The 21956-nt window shown below is 41.4% G+C and overlaps 1 protein-coding gene across 1 annotated transcript in view; it reads left to right on the top strand.

The window, feature by feature from the left end:
- LOC120543076 (short transient receptor potential channel 7) overlaps positions 1-21956 on the top strand; it is a 265401-nt gene that overhangs the window by 140410 nt on the left and 103035 nt on the right. The window contains exon 4 of the mRNA XM_039775927.1: positions 2338-2502. Coding sequence (XP_039631861.1) covers positions 2338-2502 — 165 coding nt within the window. The remainder of the gene's footprint in view (positions 1-2337; positions 2503-21956) is intronic.

Below are 21956 nucleotides of genomic sequence, written 5' to 3'. Positions count from 1 at the left end.
CTTTTCTTCTTTCTCGGTCCGCCACTCCTCTTAAAAAGAAAAGTTTCCCACGGAAAATGTCCATTTCCTGCTTAGCCGGCATAGCTACATGACGCCTGCACTAGGCAGCTGGAATCCTTACTGGGAGGGGTCGTACCAGACTTGGTCGTCCACAACAACGCCTGAAGGGATATTTCTTTGTTAACCTCCAGACCATTGTGGAGTTTCAGCCCCAGACACACACAGGCACAAAGACATAAGTGCAAAAAACACCTTTTTTATTTTCTTTTTCTTTGCACAAATCATCACCAATAACCTCAGTTTCTTCCTCTCTCTTTTTCTTCTTCTCTTTATCACCTACTGTACACTCCTCCATGCAAGTTCTGTCCACCACATCCCGGCTCCAGCTCCTGGAATGGAATGAGGCAGCCTCTTTCATAGTACACCCAGAAAGGTGCACTCTGATATTTCTTTGGCAGCACTTCCAGATGTGGCGACTGTGGGACTGCCCAGGCACCCCCTGGCAGTGACCACAGGCCCCAACAGCTTTGAGCTTCCAAGCCCCTGGCCCTGATGCAGTCCAGGAAGGCTGCCTTCTTGCGTTCCAGGGGAGGTATTGTTGTGGCTATGTCCTCTTCCCCGGTCCTTCCATCATCAAGGCATCCCGGCCAGGCAAGTGTCCCAGCCATCCGCCACACAACATAATACACACTCCTGTTCCCCCACTTTAGCGCAGATCCATCGGGTCAGGTGGTCTGAACTGTGAGAAAGAGCATCAGCGATAGCATGGAGAAAGGACTTTGATCTGATAAGGCTGAAGGTCCAAAAAGCATGGATTTGACTCACTGTGGAGTGCCATTCACTGTTAGGGGTGCATTTTGTGTGATTTTGGGCTATACAAAAGTAAATTATATTAGTGGACGCCCACAGCATACGGCGGTGTAAGAATAGGAACGGAAAACGGTAAGAAAGGAATTCAGAAGTCAAGAAGAAAGAAATACTTCTTGAAAGAAATAGTTGTGAATAGGTGTTTTGCTGGAGACAACAGATAATGAGTCGAAAGATCTAATCTCAGAAAGAGCTTGAATTTCTGTTTCACCACCATAAACTGTAGATGTTGCCATGTATTGATAGTACTCGTGACTTGTTGTGATAACTCAATTTGCGTTTGAAAGAACAACAGGAAGAACGTCTCCAAATCTGACCCAACGAAAATTGCAAGGAGCGAAACCAATGGCAATGGTCGTGAGAGTACTTTCCTGTAGTAGGCTACGGAAATGACACCCAGGCGCAGACATGGCCGAAGTGAAAGGTCACGCGGTCAGGCTAGATATCGGGTGGTGACGTCACACCAATGGGGTCATGAGAGAGGAGCGGTGGACCGTGGTAGTCCGGAGGAATAGGACTCGAGAAAAGCGGCGTGGGCTGCATGTGGGTGGGACGAGGTATGAAGAGGAAGCAGGACGAACCAGAAGAGAAATATATATATATATATATAAGAGATTGTATTGTAAATTGTAAGGTCAGTCACAAGAGTGAACTCAAGGCCGAGGAGGTAATAATTCAGCTGGTTAACATTTGTATGTAGAAGAAGAAGAAGAAGAGTGTGCATCATGTTGTTCATATGATGCAAATACCTTGTCCTCCCATTTTCGACTCACCGTTCTACTGGGGGCTTCTGATTCCCCTCTGTGACGTTTTCTTCTTTTGACACCTCCAGTCCTCACCTGAAACAAGAGAAGAGTTCCATGCTGTGCCCCCAAGGGTTTTTCCCAGTGCTCCTGGGTCAGGGCTCAGCCTACAGAAGGAGGTTAAACAAACTGTGGCCATTGTTATAATGAACAATCTAGTAGAATCAGACCTTTTTTGTTTTATTTTATACACAGTGAACACCATTACAAGGCACTTTAAATACCGTGATAAGAGAAAGGCAGACGCTCACTACACAGTAATCTGCTAAATGAGCACTCAGGGTTATACTGGGGTCCTAAAATAAATGGAGACAGGGAAGGAGCACACTGTTTGGGAGTTGGAGGAGCGGCTCATGCAAGAATAATGTGCTGAATATTTTTAGCATTTAAAAGCTCTTGAACCCGAGTTCAGTTCTAGCTGACCTAGTTCTTCTTCAATGTAAAGATGGCTGACATTTCTAAATGCACTCAGCCCACTGCAGTGTGAGTTTCTCTGTGTGTGTCATTTATAATCAACAGGCGCCCTCTGCAGGCTAGGCTGCTGCCTGGCATTGGTTAATCTGTCATAGAAAATGATAATTTAATAATCTGATAATTTTTTTTGACTGGAGAAATATTACTCATAGTGAAATGTTACTCACATATTATTTTCTGTCTTTGGTTGCAGTTTGTTGCCCACCCTAACTGCCAGCAGCAGCTACTGACGATTTGGTATGAGAATCTTTCGGGCCTGCGGCAGCAGTCTATAACTGTGAAGTGCTTGACCGTGTTTGGAGTGACCATTGGCCTTCCATTCCTTGCCGTCGCTTACTGGATCCTGCCCTGCAGCAAGGTACACACGGTATACACGTGGCTCAGTGGGCTGGCATAAATCTGTACATCTGGTGGGCTTTGGTTTTCTGTGCTTTGTTTCAGGTGAAATATCATATATAATACAGTAAGTACTGTGATACGCTGGCATCCCTGTCGGGATGGGTTTCAATCCCTAAACCTGGCCTGGCACTGAGTGGGCTCAAAGAAAGGCAAGATGTTTCCATGCCCTTGCCAGAAGACTGACAAAGCATGCCAATTTGCTTGTGGGCATGTTGGGTTCCTTGTAGGGATGGACCAAAGTTTCTTACCCAGCCGGGAGGCCAATAGGATGGAAGGACAGGGGACACAACCAATCAGGGCTATATACTCCCCTAACATGCAAGGTGGCAGCCAACCTGGGATACGCTATCTGTGTGGACACCCACAAGGCATGCTGGGAAATGGTGTCCTGTAGGGAAGTCTTGTCGGGTTTTATCTGGAAGTGCTTCCAACAGGCAATGCCCTAGCACTGGAAGTTCTCCTGGGTCCAAGATAAAAGGAGCCGCTTGAACCTCATCCGGGTGAGTTGGATTTGGGTGTGGAGGGCAGACAAATCTCGCTTGGGGGGAGTGGAAGGAAAGAGAGAAAGAATTGTGTTGTGACCCTGTCAAAGCCTTTTAACAAAAAAACGTAACACATTAAAATCTGAGACTTGTGTCTGTGCAGTTGTGTCTCAGGTTTGAGTTGCTGAAACGCCCCCTAGTGGTCACAGTATGTACAGAAAAATTAAACAGATTCAAGTTCTGTATGAGGCTAGTTTTATTCTTTGACATATTTACACCAAACACAAACTATTAATGAAAATGAACGACATTTAAAGGTCACTCCACTTAGATAGATAGATAGATAGATAGATAGATAGATAGATAGATAGATAGATAGATAGATAGATAGATAGATAGATAGATAGATAGATAGATACTTTATTAATCCCAAGGGGAAATTCACATAATCCAGCAGCAGTATACTGATACAAAAAACAATATTAAATTAAAGAGTAATAAAAATGCATGTAAAAGCAGACAATAACTTTGAGTAATGTTATCATTTACTCCCCCAGGTGGAATTGAAGGGTCGCATAGTGTGGGGGAGGAACGATCTCCTCAGTCTGTCAGTGGAGCAGGACAGTGACAAAAGTCTGTCACTGAAGCTGCTCCTCTGTCTGGAGATGACACTGTTCAGTGGATGCATTGGATTCTTCATGATTGACAGGAGTTTGCTTAGTGCCACAGATGTTAAACTGTCCAACTTTACTCCTACAATAGAGCCTGCCTTCTTAACAAGTTTGTCCAGGCGTGAGACGTCCTTCTTCTTAATGCTGCCTCCCCAGCACACCACCGCGTAGAAGAGGGCACTCGCCACAATCTTCTGTTAGAACATCTGCAGCCTCTTATTGCAGATGTTGAATGACGCCAACCTTCTAAGAAAGTATAGTTGGCTCTGACCTTTCCTACACAGAGCATCAGTATTGGCAGTCCAGTCCAGTTTATCATCCAGCTGCACTCCCAGGTATTTATAGGTCTGCACCCTCTGCACAATCTCCTCTGATGATCACAGGGTCCATGAGGGGCCTGGACCTCCTAAAATCCACCACCAGTTCCTTGCTGGTGTTCAGGTGTAAGTGGTTTGAGTCGCACCATTTAACAGTCCTTGATTAGCTTCCTGTACTCCTGCCCACTCCTGATGCAGCCCACAATAGCAGTGTCATCAGCGAACTTTTTTACGTGGCAGGACTCCGAGTCATATTGGAAGTCTGATGTATATCGGCTGAACAGGACCGGAGAAAGTACAGTCCCCTACGGCGCTCCTGTGTTGCTGACCACAATGTCAGACCTGCAGTTCCCGAGACGCACATACTGAGGTCTTTCTGTAAGATAGTCCACAATCCATGACACCAGGTGTGAGTCTACTCCCATCTTAGTCAGCTTGTCCCTAAGGAGCAGAGGCTGGATGGTGTTGAAGGCGCTAGAGAAGTCCAAAAACATAATTCTTACAGCACCACTGCCTCTGTCCAGGTGGGAGAGGGATCGATGAAGCATATAGATGATGGCATCCTCCGCTCCCACCTTCTCCTTTGCAGTTTGTATGCCGGGTTGGCCAGCTCTGACCCTGGAGGGCCGCAGTGGCTGCAGGTTTTTGTTCCCACCCAGTTGCTTAATTAGTAGCCAATCTTCACCAATAACACATCTAATTTAATGTCATAGCTTGTTAGTGTTTTAACTCCACCATGTCAGTTCATTCTTAAATCATAGTTTTTTTCCTTGTACCATCCAAGTGATTCGAAGCCTAAAACGGATTCATTATTTTCAGTTCTTCACTTTCTCTTCAGCTTCTTTCTGAGTATGTAATTAAACCAATTAGTGAATGATGAATACATTGACAATGACATTGTGATCTGCAGCGATAGTAGGGAGCAGGTTGAGGAGACCCTGGAGATGTGGAGATATGCTCTAGAGAGGAGATGAATGAAGGTCAGTAGGAACACCAAGACAGAATATATTGTGTGTAAATGAGAGGGAGGTCAGTGGAATGGTGAGGATGCAGGGAGTAGAGTTGGTGAAGGTGGATGAGTTTAAATACTTGGGATCAACAGTACAGAGTAATGGGGATTGTGGAAGAGAGGTGAAAAAGAGAGTGCAGGCAGGGTGGAGTGGGTGGAGAAGAGTGTCAGGAGTAATTTGTGACAGACGGGTATCAGAAAGAGTGAAAGGGATGGTCTACAGGACAGTAGTGAGACCAGCTATGTTATATGGGTTGGAGACGGTGGCACTGACCAGAAAGCAGGAGACAGAGCTGGAGGTGTCAGAGTTAAAGATGCTAAGATTTGCATTGGGTGTGACGAGGATGGACAGGATTAGAAATGAGGACATTAGAGGGTCAGCTCAAGTTGGACGGTTGGGAGACAAAGTCAGAGAGGCGAGATTGCGTTGGTTTGGACATGTGCAGAGGAGTGATGATGGGTATATTGGGAGAAGGATGCTAAGGTTAGAACTGCTAGGGTAAGAGGAAAAGAGCAAGGCCTAAGAGAAGGTTTATGGATGTGGTGAGAGAGGACATGGGTGTGACAGAGCAAGATGACGAAAACAGGACAGATATGGAAAAAGATGATCCACTGTGGCAACTCCTAATGGGAGCAGCCAAAAGAAGAAGAAGAAGACGTGAATGATGAATACCCACAGGTGGAAATGTAAAGAAGCTCAATGGAGAACTGCTGTCATTTGCATCTTATTGTTTATAAGGAGCCTTTAAAACAATGAATACAGTTGTCTAAGACTAAAATAAGCTAATGAGGGTTCAAAATCCTAACAAGCAGGACAACGAAAATGAAGCAGAAAAATGTCACTAAAGCAATATGTGCTTCATCAGCAATGAATACTTTTTCATGAATCCATTGGGTTGGAACAAAAACCTGAAGCCACTAGGACCCTCCAGGACTGACGTTGCTCACCCCTGTTTGAGTCTTAAATAGCAAATAAATTAAATGAAGTTAATTAATGGCAAAAACTAGTCACTAATTAAGAAGATGGTTAGAATGAAAACCTGTAGCCACTGCGGCTCTCCAGGATCAGTGTTGGCCACCCCTGTTGTGTGCCATCTGATCTGAACAGCACACCACAGCTCCACACTTGTAGGTCTACTGCATCAGCACTGACTATGATGAAGTTGGACAATTCCTGTGATGTTCTGCCACCTGTCAAAGACTGAACTGTTTCTATTCCTCATCCTCTGTCAGTATTTCATGGGACCATTGAATGAGACTTGATCCTCTTTCAGTTGCCTCATTCACTACATGCCACCAGTTCACAGCACTCACTGAAGACTGGATCGGCTGTCCACAATTCTGGTGAGGCTGAGACCTTCATTCCCTTTTTTTCCAAGAAGGATGTTGTTCTGTTCTTTCTGTTCGCAGATCCTCCAACTTCAGCTGTTCAGATTCATTTGTCAGGTGAAGACGTTGAGGAGTGTCTGGTAATGGTGGTCAGTCGAGGCTTTGCACCATCTTTTCTTTTGTTTCTGCTGAGACCCTTGTCATCATAAAGGGCTCTAAGCCTGTCAGGTGTTAAGATAAACACCAGAACTATGCATTAAAGGCAACAGCCTGGTGAGGGAACGTCTGAAGGACTAATAAACATCTGACGTCATGGACAGGAGCTCAGATTGCAAATGGTACTTCATTCCACAGTCTGACATAATCAGGACAAACTGAGCGAAAGCTGTGATGGTTTTGCACTCACATGCAGTCGTTCTGAACTGAACCTTAAAAAGGATTATTTGTGACTCATAAATGCCATTTTCCATCCACCTGGCGTGATGTGTCAGATGTGGAGTTCGAAAGGATTCACCGCCTTTGTGAGCACCAAGAAACTTGGCTGCCAGGCTTTAAGAACACACGTCACGTCACAGTGGGCTCATGACCAGCCCCTCAAACGGGTCATCAGTAGCCGTAGCACATTCATCTTGAATTATCAATGGCCATTATTTCTGAAATCGCTTCAACAGTGCCGTTGATGGGCCTTCTGTTAGACCAGGTAAACATGAGAAGACATTTGACAGCACTTCCAGTCTTCCATGACGCGATGACCGATCAGACCAATCTGTTTCCTCAGCTTGGTCATTTCTAATGTGTAGTGTGTGCTGCTGGCTGTTGTATGTCCAATGAGTCAGCCGTTAAGAAGCTTTCAACGCTTTATTAAGGAAACAGTCACTCCCAGATGCTTCTAGATCACAAATAAACCAGGAATAAAAAAAGAAACTCCTACTTGCTACTAAAATGTTCAGGAAAGTTCTACTTTATTCTAGAGTGTTCTGGAAACTCCTACTTAATATTAGAAGGTTCTGAAAACTCCTGATTCATGTTGAATATTTTAGAAGCTCCCACTTACTATTAAAATACTCTAGAAACTCCTACTTAATACTAAAATGATCTGGAAGCTTCTGATTTGATTCTAGATTGTTCTGTAAACTCCTTAATACTAGAATGCTCTTGAAACTCTTACTTAATATCAAAAGGTTCTAAAGACTCCTACTTAATACTAGAATGTTCTGGAAGCTTACACTTACTATTAAAATATTCTGGAAACTCCTACTTAATATTGGAAGGTTCTGAAAACTCCAGCTTCATGTAGAATGTTCTGGAAGCTCCCACTTACTATTAAAATATTCTGGAAACTCCTACTTAATACTAGAATGTTCTTGAAAGCTTACACATACTATTAGAATGTTCTGGAAATGTCTACTTAATATTAGAAGGTTCTGAAAACTCCAGCTTCATGTAGAATATTTTAGAAGCTCTCACTTACTATTAAAATACTCTGGAAACTCCTACTTAATATTAAAATATTCTGGAAGCTTCCACTTACTATTAAAATATTCTGGAAACTCCTACTTAATACTAGAATGTTCTTGAAACTTCAGCTTCATGTAGAATGTTCTGGAAGCTTCCACTAATTATTAATATTCTGGAAAGTCCTACTTAATTCTAGAAGGTTCTGGAAGCTTCCACCTACTACTAGAATATTCTGGAAACTCTAGAATGCTCCCCATTTCATGTTTGTATTGTTTGCTAATCAGTTAGCCAGTTAAGGACGCCACACAAGAGTACGTGTAACAATATGGATACAATGCTTAGAATGGAGTGACCTCTAAATGTTTCTCATTCAGGCTAAAATTTCCCAGGTAAGCGAGTTAATCCCAAATGGACAAAAGTAAGCCTTGTGGAAGAAGGCTTCTGAAAGCATGAACTCATTTCTGTGGGTTTGAGGACAACCCTAATCTTTACTGGATACTGAATGTATTCAGAGTCTGACCCCTCCTCTTTTACTACTTATAGCCTTGCACTAAAATTATTTTTTTTTTCCATAATAAGCAAAACTCAATACTTCAAAATAACAAAATGAAAACAGTATTTTTGAAATAAATAAACTTATGGAGAAAAAGAAGATGAAATACCTTAACGGCAGACGACAGATCCTAATGCTACCAAAGAAAGGCCTGACCTGAACTTAAGGAATAAGGCAAACACTCCAGCGCCCCGCTCTCATTACTGTGCATTTTATATTTACATTAAATAGTTAAAGTAATCAGTAATATTTTAAAATAAGTTCATAAAGGACAGAGAATTTTTTTTTTAAATTAGGTATGTTTAAAAGCCTTAAATTTAACGTTATTTGGCTTGCTCTCTCTCTCAGGGGTGGGGATCGATCTGTTCTTAACTCAATTTTTCTTTTTGTAAAATCTTGATTGCTTTGTATGGATTGTAATAAAATTAATAAAAATAAAAAATAAAAAAATAGTTAAATGCATCATACTTGACTGACCACCGACAAGGATATTAAATTACAGTCAATTAATAGTAAGTTGGAGCTTGCAATTCTGTTTAAACACATTTTATTCGCTTTATAAATTACATTACACCAAATTAATTGCATGTCAGTCAGACATTCAATGCTGTGTCACTCTTCAGACAAAAAACGACATCTCTTCACCTTATAATTTTTTCGAGCAGATGATAGAACTTCCTAAACGGCATCTCTGTTCTTTGTAGATATGTTACCATACTACCCAGGGAAGGCAACAATGAAGACGTGTTCCATAGTGCATTGATAAAAATTCAATTAGAGTATCTTTAATATGAAAACCGCAATAAAAGTCCAAACACCTTGTCTGTCTCCTGCGCCGGAGTGATCCCTGATGCTAATCTAACAGCCGGTTTGATCACACGCCTTTCTTTCATGTGTCCTCCTCTAAGGATGCAGCGCAAAACTGAGTGCGGTCATGTGAACACCTTTCTAAGGATGAGGCCACGTGCCCTGCATACTGCGGAACAGAGCATCATAAGATATTACAGAGTTTATGACTACATTTTATAGAGTACAAGGACAGATCTCCTCCTGGAGACACATGAAGTTCTACTTAATCATCTACCTTCCTAGTTACAGGTCAACCAATTTCTGTCTCATAATCCAAAATGAGGAAATTTCAGGTAAACTCCACACATACAATAATTAACCTCTCTACTAGTATTGTGGGTGGCACGGTGGTGCAGTGGGTAGCAAGGTCCTCCCTGCGTGGAGTTTTCATGTCCTCCTCGTGTCTGTGTGGGTTTCCTCCCACAGTCCAAAGACATGCAGGTTAAGTGGATTCTAAATTGTCCATAGTGAGTGCTTGGTGTGTGGGTGTGTGAGTGTGTGTGCCCTATGTTGGCTGGGATTGGTTCCAGCAGACCCCCGTGACCCTGTGTTGGGATATAGCGTGTTGGATAATGACTGACTGACTAGTATTGTCCTGGCTATGACATTAATCTGCATCCAGCCCTGCAAGCAGGTCCTCTAACTTGTAAGGAAAACTCTGGGTATGATGGCAGGATTAGCACTCCGGCCACTGTACAAAACCTAATACTGTTCCATGTCTGATGCTGAGGTGTCACCCGTTGCACAGCTGCACTCAGATCTCAATCCGGGTGGTTCATCGTGTGGTGGGTGTGGCAACGCGCTGTAATCAGTACAAGCTCCCAACCTCCTCCTAGTATGCAAATACCTACTATTTAATAAAACGCTAAGGTCTGATTGGCCAGTATGGCTTGTTTTGTGATTGGTCAGTTTGTTTTTGTAACACGTTTGTAAGAGGAAGAGTGAGTCTGAGACATACAAGGAGGAGTAATGGCATATGTGGCACGCTGAGAGTCGGCTTCAAAGTTGGAGATGTGCATGGTGTTTCAAAATGACAAAATCTGAGAGGCAGCCTTTATGGGAGAGCATTCAACTGAGGGAGTGCCACTCAAGAGAGTAATGAATCTGAGGGTACATGAAGGGCAAGAGATATCAAATATTAGTAACACTTCTAATGTACTCGTATGTAACAGGACCTTAAGAAAGGCTTCTGCTGGTCTCCATAACAGTAAAACTACACCAGTAGATTAGTTATTCATATCTGTTCTGGGTGGCATATTGACATGTTGGTAAAATGACTTATATTTTAATATAAAGGTGTCTCAAGAATGAGTCAAAAACATCATGAAGGTTTGGGGCAGCCACCCGAATATTGTCACAAGGTTGCAAAATTGAGTTAAATGGAACAGAGATGTTCACAGATCCGAGTCCAAAACAGAATTGAATGGATTCTGGTGGATGGTCTGCAAGACATTGTGAGAGACAGTGAGGGCACCCCACTGCCTCTTGGTCTGGCGTGGAACAAACAACCAATGAATTAGAAGAAAAGAAACAAGGAACAATAATAATCTTGAATGGAAACTAGTGAAACATACTAAGGCCATTAAAGGGATATTAATGAAAAAAATAGAAAGAGCCAGTTAAAGAATCAACGAGAAAGCCTAAAGCTGCAAAAAAGTGAAGCCTTGTAATCCAAAAAAAAATAAATAAATGTTCAAAAAAAATAATAAAAAGCAAAATTCTAAATTACATAATGTGAAATCCAAAAAAGTCTTTTTACAAACAGGACCTGCTTGGAGCAGCAGCTGCTAACATAGAAACGATGCCAACTAATGCCACCGCAGCAAGGCGGTGGCAGCTGCAGATTTTAATCATCTGGTTTGGTGATTGCAGTTCCTGAGAGGACAAATCCAAGTGGTAGCCCCACTCCTGTAAAGTCAGGACAAAGTTGGGAATAGAGGGAGAAAATCAAAATATAGTGAGTAAGTACACTCTTAAAATTAATGGTTCATTAATCTGGATAAGCGGAAGAGCATGGATGGATGGATGGATGGTTCATTAATTGTATTTTAATGGTTCTTCACTGGGTTGAGAGGTTCAACATAGAACTATTGCTTGACAAAGCACCATTTCATTCTGAAAAGGGATCTCTGCATACAGTATAAAGTTGGTCCTTTGTGATTTGAAAACACTTCCGAATATGTAGAAAGTCTATAATGTATGGTAGGCTTCCTAGCAAGGACATTAAGAGATCAGGACAACCTGAACTGAGTCTATGTTACTGTAGGCAGTTAGAGTCCTTTTATACTCAGGACCCATTGCTTTTTCACAAATCTTTTATAATCTACTAGCCACGTGCACCCAACTACGTTGCGCATGTTAAAGTTGTGTGTGAAGGTCTCCCTGTTTAAACATGGCTGCCAGTCGTAAACTGGGCCCTTCATCGCACAGCTTTATGGTTTTTTATAAGGGAAACAAAATTACAAAAGAAAACCCGATAGGAACGGCCTACTCGGAATCACTATCCAAATCGTAATTATGTGGTGGTGTAGGAGCATTTCTGCTTCTGTCCGTTCACAGTCTGTCTCGTTTTCACGACGCTGTCATTTCCTCTCACGATCTCTTCTCAACCTTTCTCCAATCTCACTGGTTGCTTTGTGGCAATCCAAAGAGTAAGGCAGTATACACGGAGCAATGGTTATAAAAGGGGGACACATAGGTATCCAGGCTCTTTAAAGCATAAATAGGGATCACTTCACTGACATGTGAGCAAGCCACGGTACAACAGTGAGACGCGCAGCACTCGCCGGCTACAACGTAACAATAATAATTTCTGGAACGTGCTGTTACATTGTCATTCATTTTACCCACTGTCTTTCTTTCATTCATATGTTACATAGGCACGTACATTTTATCTTCGGCAATCTCATTCTCTAACGAGGCCGCAGGAGCTAACCAGTGTAACACTGTCCACCACCCCTTTTGTTATTCCGGCACATTGTTGACATCTGTGAGTAACAACAACATACTAAACTGGAAGGAGGTCTACACATGCGTGGAATTCGCTGACAAACAAAGATCAAGATGTAAATGAAGATTATATACAAAGATTAGTTAATTTAAAGCACAAAAATTTGTTTAGTTTGAATGTCTGTGTTTTGAGGTGTGTCTGGAGTACTACAGTCTTCGGTAGTATAAACCTGGAGGAGATTCTTAATGCAATGCCTATGTTTTAGCTGTCTCTCTACTGCCATCTAGTGCTTCTTCTTCTAATTAATTCGCAGACAAACAAAGATCAATATCCAAATGAAGATTTTATATAGAGATTCATTAATATTTACTTTATAGAGCCAGTTACAGATCTTAAAGTCCTTTTGTGAACCTTCATGTAGATGCGTCTTTGGGGAGCCAAAAATGGATCCTGTTTGGCATCGATATTAGGAGTGTGTATCATAAGAAGGGGCTGACTTTAAAAGTTCAAAAACAGAAGAAGTCCAAGATATCTCAGAAATGTCTCACAAGGGATGACAATCCGAACAAACAATCTTGCTGGTTTATAAGTGAAATATTTTCTAAGATATTATAAATTATATTATTATATTACTATTAAATACAGTAGATTATTAATAAGGAGTGTGACCGGTGGCCACGGCCATTACCTGGCTGGGAGGCTAATTGTATGGAAGGACGTGGGGGAGAGAGTATCAGCAAGGCAATACCTTCCCCGGGATGCTAGAGTTGAAGCCCTCCTGGGTGGCTGTGGCACCATGGATTCCTGCAAGGCATGCCAGGACTTGGAGTTTGGTGCTGCCCTGCTAGGTCCCGTGGGGGCCGCCAGGGGGAGCTGCAGAGCCCTTTAATGGACTTCCACCACATCTGGAAGGGATTCCAGCTAAGCATAATGAGCCACCTGAAGCACGCCCAGGAGTAGAATAAAAGGAGCCACCTCACTCCATTCGGAGAGCCAGAGTCAGGAGGTGGAGGACAGAGTGAAGGTGGCAAAGAAAGAGAATTAGAAGAAAACAAAAGAAGAAGGGACAGAACATAACTGCTGGTGCTTTTGTACTGTGCTCTGTAGTGGAGAGCAGGGAAAAGCGCTGGCCCACGAGAAATAAACGTGTGCTGCCTTGGACTTGTGTCTCTGTGCCTGTATGTGTCCAGGTTTAGGGGAGCTGTACGTATTCCATAGGAATTACTTATTACAAAAAAGAGAAGGGCAAAAATGCTCAGAAGAGCAAACAAATCCCAAATCATAGTAAAAAAAATATACAAAAATTCAATGCAACAAAGCAAAACAGAAATTCGAAGCAACAATTCCAGCATGGGGAAGAAATTATGTTATTAACAGAATAACCACAAAATGAGGAGCAATTCTTACCCTAACTGAGCACACTGAATCACTGCTGGGTCCTTCTTTACGGCCAACTTATAAAGCCAGGAGGAGGATCCAGCAGAAGGAACACCAGGATGGTATCACACACCCACGAAGAACAAGGAGTGCAGGGCATTTTAAAGGGACAGTACATAACAAAGCTACTGTAACTGAAATAAACAACACAACATGAAAACAGAGAATACATGCAGGCCTTGGAAAAAATAACCCTGTCTGTAACATAATAAAATAAACGAGTAATGGATTGGGAGAAAAATTAAAAAATATTAAAAATAATATAAACAGGGACAAGCCGAAGCTGCAGTTCTGATACTGAGGATGTTAAGGCGTTGGTAATCCACCTTGAGGGTACTCGAGATGTGTTGTGCCCACCTCAAGTTTCAGTTATGGTGACCTTAGACCTACCGATCCTTTCCCTAGAATCCCTTCTGATGTTTACGGCAGTGTTGTCTACCTTCATCTTCTCAATATTTATAACCATCTCCTTGGTTTTAATAACATTTAGGGAGAGACTGTTGTGGAGACACCACTGAGCCAGAAGTCAAATCTCTTCTCTATAAGATGTCTCATTATTACTGGTGATGGTGGCGTCATCAGCAAAGATAGTTTTCTAAAGTCATTCAATCAAACACAATGGCTTCCCCAGATTATGCCTTGTCTTCTTCCTCATTTCTACTGAATTCTACAAAGAATACAATAAAAATGAGACATATCAGCAATCAATGCTCCATTATCAGGCATGAAGATGGTGTGATGGTAATAAGAGAGAGAATGAAAGCCGCTACTTAAATCAAGTCAACTGTTCAATAAGGTGGTCCCAATCAAAAAGCAGAAAGAAATGATATTAACATTTGGAGACAGAAATCTGTTCATTCCGCATAGTGATTTGAGTATAAATATCTAAGAACTTACATTGTGATAATCTAAATTAGAAGATTACGATAAAAAAAATCTCTTCTAAATGTACTCCAGAGTTATTTCTCCTTCATCAGCTCAGATATTTTAAGTTGTCACAGACCTCATGCTGTAATTTTATCACAGCCTGGTCTGGCCTGTCATCACTTTCAGCTCCAATGCCTGGATTAGTGGCCTGAAAAAACAGAATTTAAAGAAACTTCAGCAGGGTACCAGACAGGCAGCCACAATTATTGGAGAGGACATACAGTAGATGACATGGCATGTCTGCCAGAATGGGATGATGGAGAAACTCAGAATCATCTCTGCTGATGGCAGTCACCTATTAAACGCCGCACTGACCTCCATTAAGTCGGTGGCCTTACAGACCCACACAGACCACTCCATAAATTGTTTTTTCACTGAGACTTTAAAAATAAGTATTAGGGGACCACATGTGTAAGCAGTTTTCTCTGGAACAGGCCAGAAGTCAGATCACAAGGAGACACCGTGGTATAAACGTGTGTGTGCGTGTATGCGTGCGTGTACACGAGTGTGTTTGTGTGTTTGAGTGGGTTTGTGTGTATGAGCGTGTGTGTGTGTCTGTCTGTGCACGTGTGTGTGTGCACTTGTGTGTGTGTGAGTTCTGACAAAGGCGGCTTTTGTGGCTTTGTTTGTGACATTCAACTACATCTAAAAGGAAATGACATGCCTCCTAATTGTGGAAAAAGTTTTGGAGTTATTTACTCCTGGAACTAATTTATACTGGAGGAATAAAGGGATGTTAGGCTCCAGGAATACAGAAAGACCTCCAGTGTTAGGTACTCCTCAAGTGAATATTTAATGGAAGGACAATTTGGAAACCTTGGTAATGGAGTAGGCTGATAGCTGAGAGCTTACAACAGACAGACCCACCCTGTTATACTTGTCTGTCTGATTCCTATTACAATGTAGAGGGGTCTTTAGGATTTTGTCACCGTTATTTCAGTGATAGGGCTTAACACAACAGAGACATCAAGTATTCACACCCTTTGCTGTAACATTCACAGTTGTGGTGAGGTGCATCCTGTTTGCTTTCATCATCCTTCAGATGCGTCCGGAACTCGATTGGAGTCCACCTGTGACAAACTGATTTGATTGGGCAGTTTAGAAAGACACACTGTGTACATGAGGTCCTGCAATTCACACTGTGTGTCAGGACAAAATCTATCTATCTATCTATCTATCTATCTATCTATCTATCTATCTATCTATCTATCTATCTATCTATCTATCTATCTATCTATCTATCTATCTATCTATCTATCTATCTATCTATCTATCTATCTTTTTTACTCATTTTACTTACTATTTGTCATTCATTTTCTTATTAACATACTATATGTGATTGTTTGCATATGTTCTTAGTGTCCTTATTGTCATAAGTACAGAGTGCTGTTGAATTCCTACTTGAATGTGCTAATCAACGTGCAACACATGTTCGCTCTTCAGCTCCATCATTAGTAAGATTATAACTACCCAAACTTGAAACTTCTGCTTTCCTTATCTGAAATAGCTAAATGGCTACCAAAAGTCTCATCAGGTACACATTGGCATATAGACAAATTTATATCCTACTTCAATATCCTTTTTCATGAGGAAGAGGAGGAGGTTGGGAGCATGCACTAGAGCATGCACTTATTTCTAGAGTAATCAGGCAAAATAAGACCTTAATCAGGGAGCTGACTAAGAACCCAATGGTCACTCTAACAGAGCTTCAGAAGTACCCTGCTGAGATGGAGATCCTGTCAGATAGATGACCATTTTAGCAGGACTCCTTCAATTCAGCATTTATGGTAGAGTGACTTGACGGAAGTCACTATTAAGTAAAAGACATATGATGGAATTTAAAAGAAAAGTGAAAAAGATTCTCTGGTCTGATGAAACAAAAATTTAATTCTTGGGGTAAAACTTCCAGCACTGTGTCTGGTAAAGACCAGGTACTACTTATCACCTGCCTAATACCATCCCTATGGTGAAGCGTGGTGGTGGCAGCATTATGCAATTGGGGTGCTCCTCATAGGCAAGGACAGGAAGATGGGTCTGAATTGAAGGAAGGATGGATACAGCCATACACAAAGAGGTCCTTGAAGAAAGCCTGCTCCATGGTGTACATCACCTCAGACCAGGAAGACAGTTCACTTTTTAGCATGACAATGACCTAAAGCATAAAGCCAAGACAATGCTGGAGTATGTGAGTGTCCTTGAGGGACTGACCCAGCCAAAGCTCAGACTTTAACCTCATGAAACATCTGGGGAGATACCTGATGATGGCAGTTTACAGATGCTATCCATGCAGTTTAACAGAGCATGAGAGGCTCTAACCAAGAAGAATGGGACTAGCTTCCTGAATCCAGGAGTGCATAGCTTGTAGGGGCTTAGCTAGGAAGTCTCAAAACTGGAATTGTTGTCAAAGTACTTCATTAATGAGACTGAATATTTCTATGAATGAGAGATTTCAAATTTTGATTTTTAATAAAACTTTCTGAAAACTTGTTTTCTCTTTATCATTATGGGTTATTGAGTGTAGATTGCTGGGCAGAAATGTCGTATGTATCCATTTAAAACTGCATCAGCATCACGATAAAGTGCAATAAGTGATGAACATTCAGTTCTTGAAGGATTGTATTTAAATAACAGAAATGTGTCTGAATTTGTGAAATCTTAATTTGATGTTTGTTGTGCTTTCTGATCCTATGTATGAGAATGCAACTTTGTTTTAATGCATAGGTATGACCAAATAAAAAAGAAACTTAACATCTTAAGAAAGAATTGAGGAGCTGTAGTGGGCTGTAGGGCCTGTCCTCATTATAACTCTTCTTTCATTTGCACTTGACCTTCATTCTTCACCTTGTGGATGGTGAGCCCACATGACAGCTTTTTATGATTGAGAGGGATTGTGCAGCATGGGTCTCTCTGATTTCAGGTCTGGCTTCATAAGTGGGTTCCAGGATCTCTTCTCCTGGCCAAAGTTCTCTTTGATTTGACAGAGACTATAATAGGGGTCTTTAGTGAAGTATTCTTTACTTGACCTCTCTTATTTTTCATAGGTAACCTTATCAGGAGCGCATATATCTCCAAACATTATGACATAGTCCCTAATAAAAACTACACTGAGATCACAGTCCTACTATAATTGATGGGTTGAGAGGCTCAGCTATATAATACAATTTATTTTTGTTTAGCCCAAAATCGCACAAAAAGTGCCGCAATGGGCTTTAACAAGCCCTGCCTCTTGACAGCCCCCCAGTCTTGACTCACTAAAAAGACAAGGAAAAACTCCCCAGAAAAAAAATACCCTTGTAGGGAAAAAAATGGAAGGAACCTTGGGAAAGGCAGTTGAAAGAGAGACCCCTTTCCAGGTAGGTTGAGCGTGCAGTGAGTGTCCAGAAACAGAGGGTGAATACAATACAGTACAATACACAGAACAGAACACAAGTAATCCTCAATACAATATAATAGTGCAATAGAAATATTACAAGTACAGAGCAGAATTCAACAGGAGATGATATCACATAACACGATTTGGATTTGTTCTGAATCCTGGAGACCTCAGACATCAAGCTGCCTCCCCCTATTGGCCGTTCAGTGCTGGGCCAGCCAATCCGATGAAAGGACCCCTCTACCCGATGATTCCTGTCATCCACCATCAGCGATAATTTTAGCTTGGGTAGGCAAAAACACTTTGCAGATGGGCCGTGGCACCAAGTGCCACATTTGAGTGCTGAGAAGAGAAACAGAACAGGTGAGGGTTAGTAATAAATTCTAACTATCATATTACTTATGTTTTAGTGCTAATGACCAACAACAGAGATACAGTCTGTACAGCTAATCAGCAGCTCTAGTCAGGGTGTGTTAAACTGAAGTAGTGAGTCTTCAGCTGGGATCTGAAAGCTGAGACCGAGGGGGCATCTCTTATAGTAGCAGGCAGACCACTCCACGGTTACTAAAAGTTCAACCTCTCACTGTTATTTAAGTAATCCTTGAAATAATAAGCAGACCAGCATCTTCATATCTTAATCTTGAGACTCTAAACAAATTCAAATCATATTATGTGATTTCATCTGTTAAATTCTGCTCCATACTTGTAATATTTTAATTTTTATACTGTACTGAGAATATGTTCTGTGTATTGTATTGTATTGACCCCCTTCTTTTTGAAGCCTAATTCACTCCCCACCTACCTGGAAAGGGGTCTCTCTTTCAACTGCCTTTCCCAAGGTTCCTTCCATTTTTCCCTAAAAGGATTTTTTTTGGGAGTTTTTCCTTGTCTTCTTAGAGAGTCAAGGCTGGGGGGCTGCCAAAAGGCAGGGCATGTTAAAGTCCATTGCAGCACTTCTTGTGTGATTTCCTTTCACAGTCCAGAGACATGTAGATTAGGTGCATTGCAGATTCTAAATTGTCCCTAGTGTGTGCTTGGTGTGTGTGTGTGTGTCTTGCGGTGGGCTGGCGCCCTGCCTGGGGTTTGTTTCCTGCCTTGCGCCCTCTGTTGGTTCAGATTGGCTCCAGCACACTCCCTTGACCCTGTAGTTAGGATATAGCGGGTTGGATAATGGATGGATGGATAAAAATAATTGTATTGTATTGTATTGTATTGTTTGTAAGTCATGATAAGTTCAGACAAGTAAACTGGAACTTGGCCATTTAATGCTTTATATGTTAAAAGGAGGATTTTGAAATCTGCCCTAAACTTAACCAGGAGCCAGTGTAAGGATTTAAGAAGTGGAGTTATGTGTTTGTATTTTTTTTGTTCTTGTAATAATTCTTGCAGCAGCATTTTGGATTAACTGGAAGTTAAATAAAGAACAATTTGAACACATCCAGTGAACACCATATTGCAGTAGTCAATCCTACTAAAAATAAATGCGTGACTTAATTTCTCAGAATCCTGCTTATTTTGAAAATGCCTTAATTTCCTAACATTTTTAAGATGCTATAGAGTGCAACTGTTGCTTCTCTGGATTGAGAGGAACCACTTGAAGTGGTTAAGGCATGTGGTTAAAATTTCACAAGTAAGAAATTAATGTGAAGCTTAGACAAGAAGATTTAGAAAAAGTTTTTTTTTTGTGATTGGCCAGATTACCGATTTGAGTCTTGAGCCGATTTAGATCTGTGGTCAATCGATTGAAGTATCACTAATGGAGGTGCTTCTCAGCTGCAGGGAGATGGAGACTGAAGACAGAGAAGTCCTTGAAGAAAGCCTTCAACAGAATGCAGGTGACCTCAGACTGCAGTGCCACAGGTCAAGCCTTAGTTGGACAATGACCCAAAGCATACAGCCATGATAAAGCCAGAGTGGCTTGGAGACAAGTCTCTGAGTGTCCTTAAGGTGGTCCAGTCAAAACACAGACTTAAACTCCATGGGACATCGGTGCAGAGACCTCATGACGGCACTTTACAGATGTGTCCCATTCAGTCTAATGGGGCTTAAGAGGATTTGCCAGGAAGAACTTGATAAACTGCCCAAAGTTCAGGCATACCAAGCTTGTAGAGACCTCCCTAAAAGACTTAAAGCTGTAGCTACTGCCAAAGTACAGAATTAAGAGTTTAAATACTGACATGAATGACAAGTTTCAGTTTTTTGATTTTGAATACTTTTGCAACAATGTTTTCAGTTTGCCATCATGGGTTGTACAGTATGTGTGCAGATTGATGGGCAAAAATAGCAAATTCATCCATTTCAAATTACATCTAGAACACAAAAGAGTGCATAAAGTGAGGGGTGTCTCTTTTCATTTTCAGACCTGCTTAAGTTAATTTAAGGTGAAGACCACCACAAAGTGTTCCATATAAAAGATCAGAATTTACGTTTATTAAAGGTCTGACAAATGAGAGGAGACCATGTGGTCCTCCAGAAAAGATTTTCTCATCTTCTCTTCCAGACATTTTCTAAACTGTCATCCAAGATGCCGGTCACTAGCATGCCTCAGATTGTTGTGGTCCATTACTTGAAGAGTTGCATCCTGGCTTTCTTGACCGTACTTCTCAATAGGTGTCCTCCAGTATGGGATTCAATATTTACCTAAATGAATTCCTCCAGACCAATTGTTATCAATGCCTTTATGGATTTTAGAGAGCTGGCGAAGGTCTCCATGCTGCCATCTCTGGTCAGCACTAAAGACATGTGACTCTCTGAGCCTGGCAGAGTAGGACGTGGCCGTCAGTCCAGGGATGCACTTGCTTTCAGTTAATAACATAAGATGACACACAGGAAGAACCTGATTTTTTTTTAATTTTTATACCTTTTTAAAATTTGACCCTGTCATTTAAAAGGAGGTCTCTCGGATGCAGGCGACAGTGCAGCCATACAGAGGAGTAACTCGTCTTTCCTATTAGTAAGCAAGTGAGGATAGAAAAAAGAAAACATTTTAGCAAGTATTTTATGTAAAACGAATCCATTCATGTGTATCAAACACACAAATCACCGTTCAACTCTTTAGAATCTCATTGCTGCTCGATTAGACTGCAATCTAATTTGTTTTTTTCACACTCCATGTTTGCCACAAGACATGAAGTGACAGATCAAATTGCATCAAGTGGAGGGACTGCCAGCAGCAAAAGAGAGCACTGGAGACCCTGCAGAGCAGGTGCCCCTCCACAGTGTGCCCCCCTGGTATTGAAGTGGCAGGCACTGCTGCTCGTTTTCACATGGCATTTATATTGGAGTCAGGGGAGCCACACTCTGGAGCAGCAAAGGTGCCAAAGAGATGGTCCTGCATCAGATATGCTCAGGACAGTCAGACCCACACCTTGCAGTGTATCAGCATTTTACATTTTATATTAGTTTAGCTTTATGTTATTTATCTTCTGGCTTTAGTTTTCAATATTGTGGTGAAAGCCTTGATCATGGCTGGCTGGTGCAAGAGTATTATGAAATATACTCAAAATGCTTTACATCTAATATAAACTGCAAAGCCACATTTACTACATCTCCAAAACACTTACAGAATATTGAAAAGGGCTTAAGGGATCAGTTTCAAAATGTGTCACAGCCCAAATAGGAGTTCTACAAGAGTACTTTCCACTGTCAAAATCGATTACATTTCACCTCAAACGGCAGAAATAGCAAAAAGGCAAGCGAGAAGAACACAAAAGAATCCTCCAGCAGACCATTAAACACTCTGACGTAACTGATTTGAGCTCAGAGACACTTTGTTCATTTTTACATAACAGACATTGCTCAGAACTAATGATGAGTGAAACAGATGAGCTTCAGTTCCCATTCTGTTTTGGGAAAGCTGGCATTAAATTTCATTCTGTCGGAGATTTCTCAGTTTTGAAATGTGAAACTCAATAAAAAGAGTGCCTTCCACATCTATCTATCTATCTATCTATCTATCTATCTATCTATCTATCTATCTATCTATCTATCTATCTATCTATCTATCTATCTATCAGATACATAGCGTCTTTCATTTCTCTCTATTTATTACTTTGTGC

The sequence above is a fragment of the Polypterus senegalus genome, chromosome 13, assembly GCF_016835505.1.
Source record: "Polypterus senegalus isolate Bchr_013 chromosome 13, ASM1683550v1, whole genome shotgun sequence".
NCBI lineage: Eukaryota > Metazoa > Chordata > Cladistia > Polypteriformes > Polypteridae > Polypterus > Polypterus senegalus.
The sequence above is the reverse complement of the archived record's forward strand: the minus strand, read 5'-3'. Positions and strand labels throughout refer to the sequence as shown.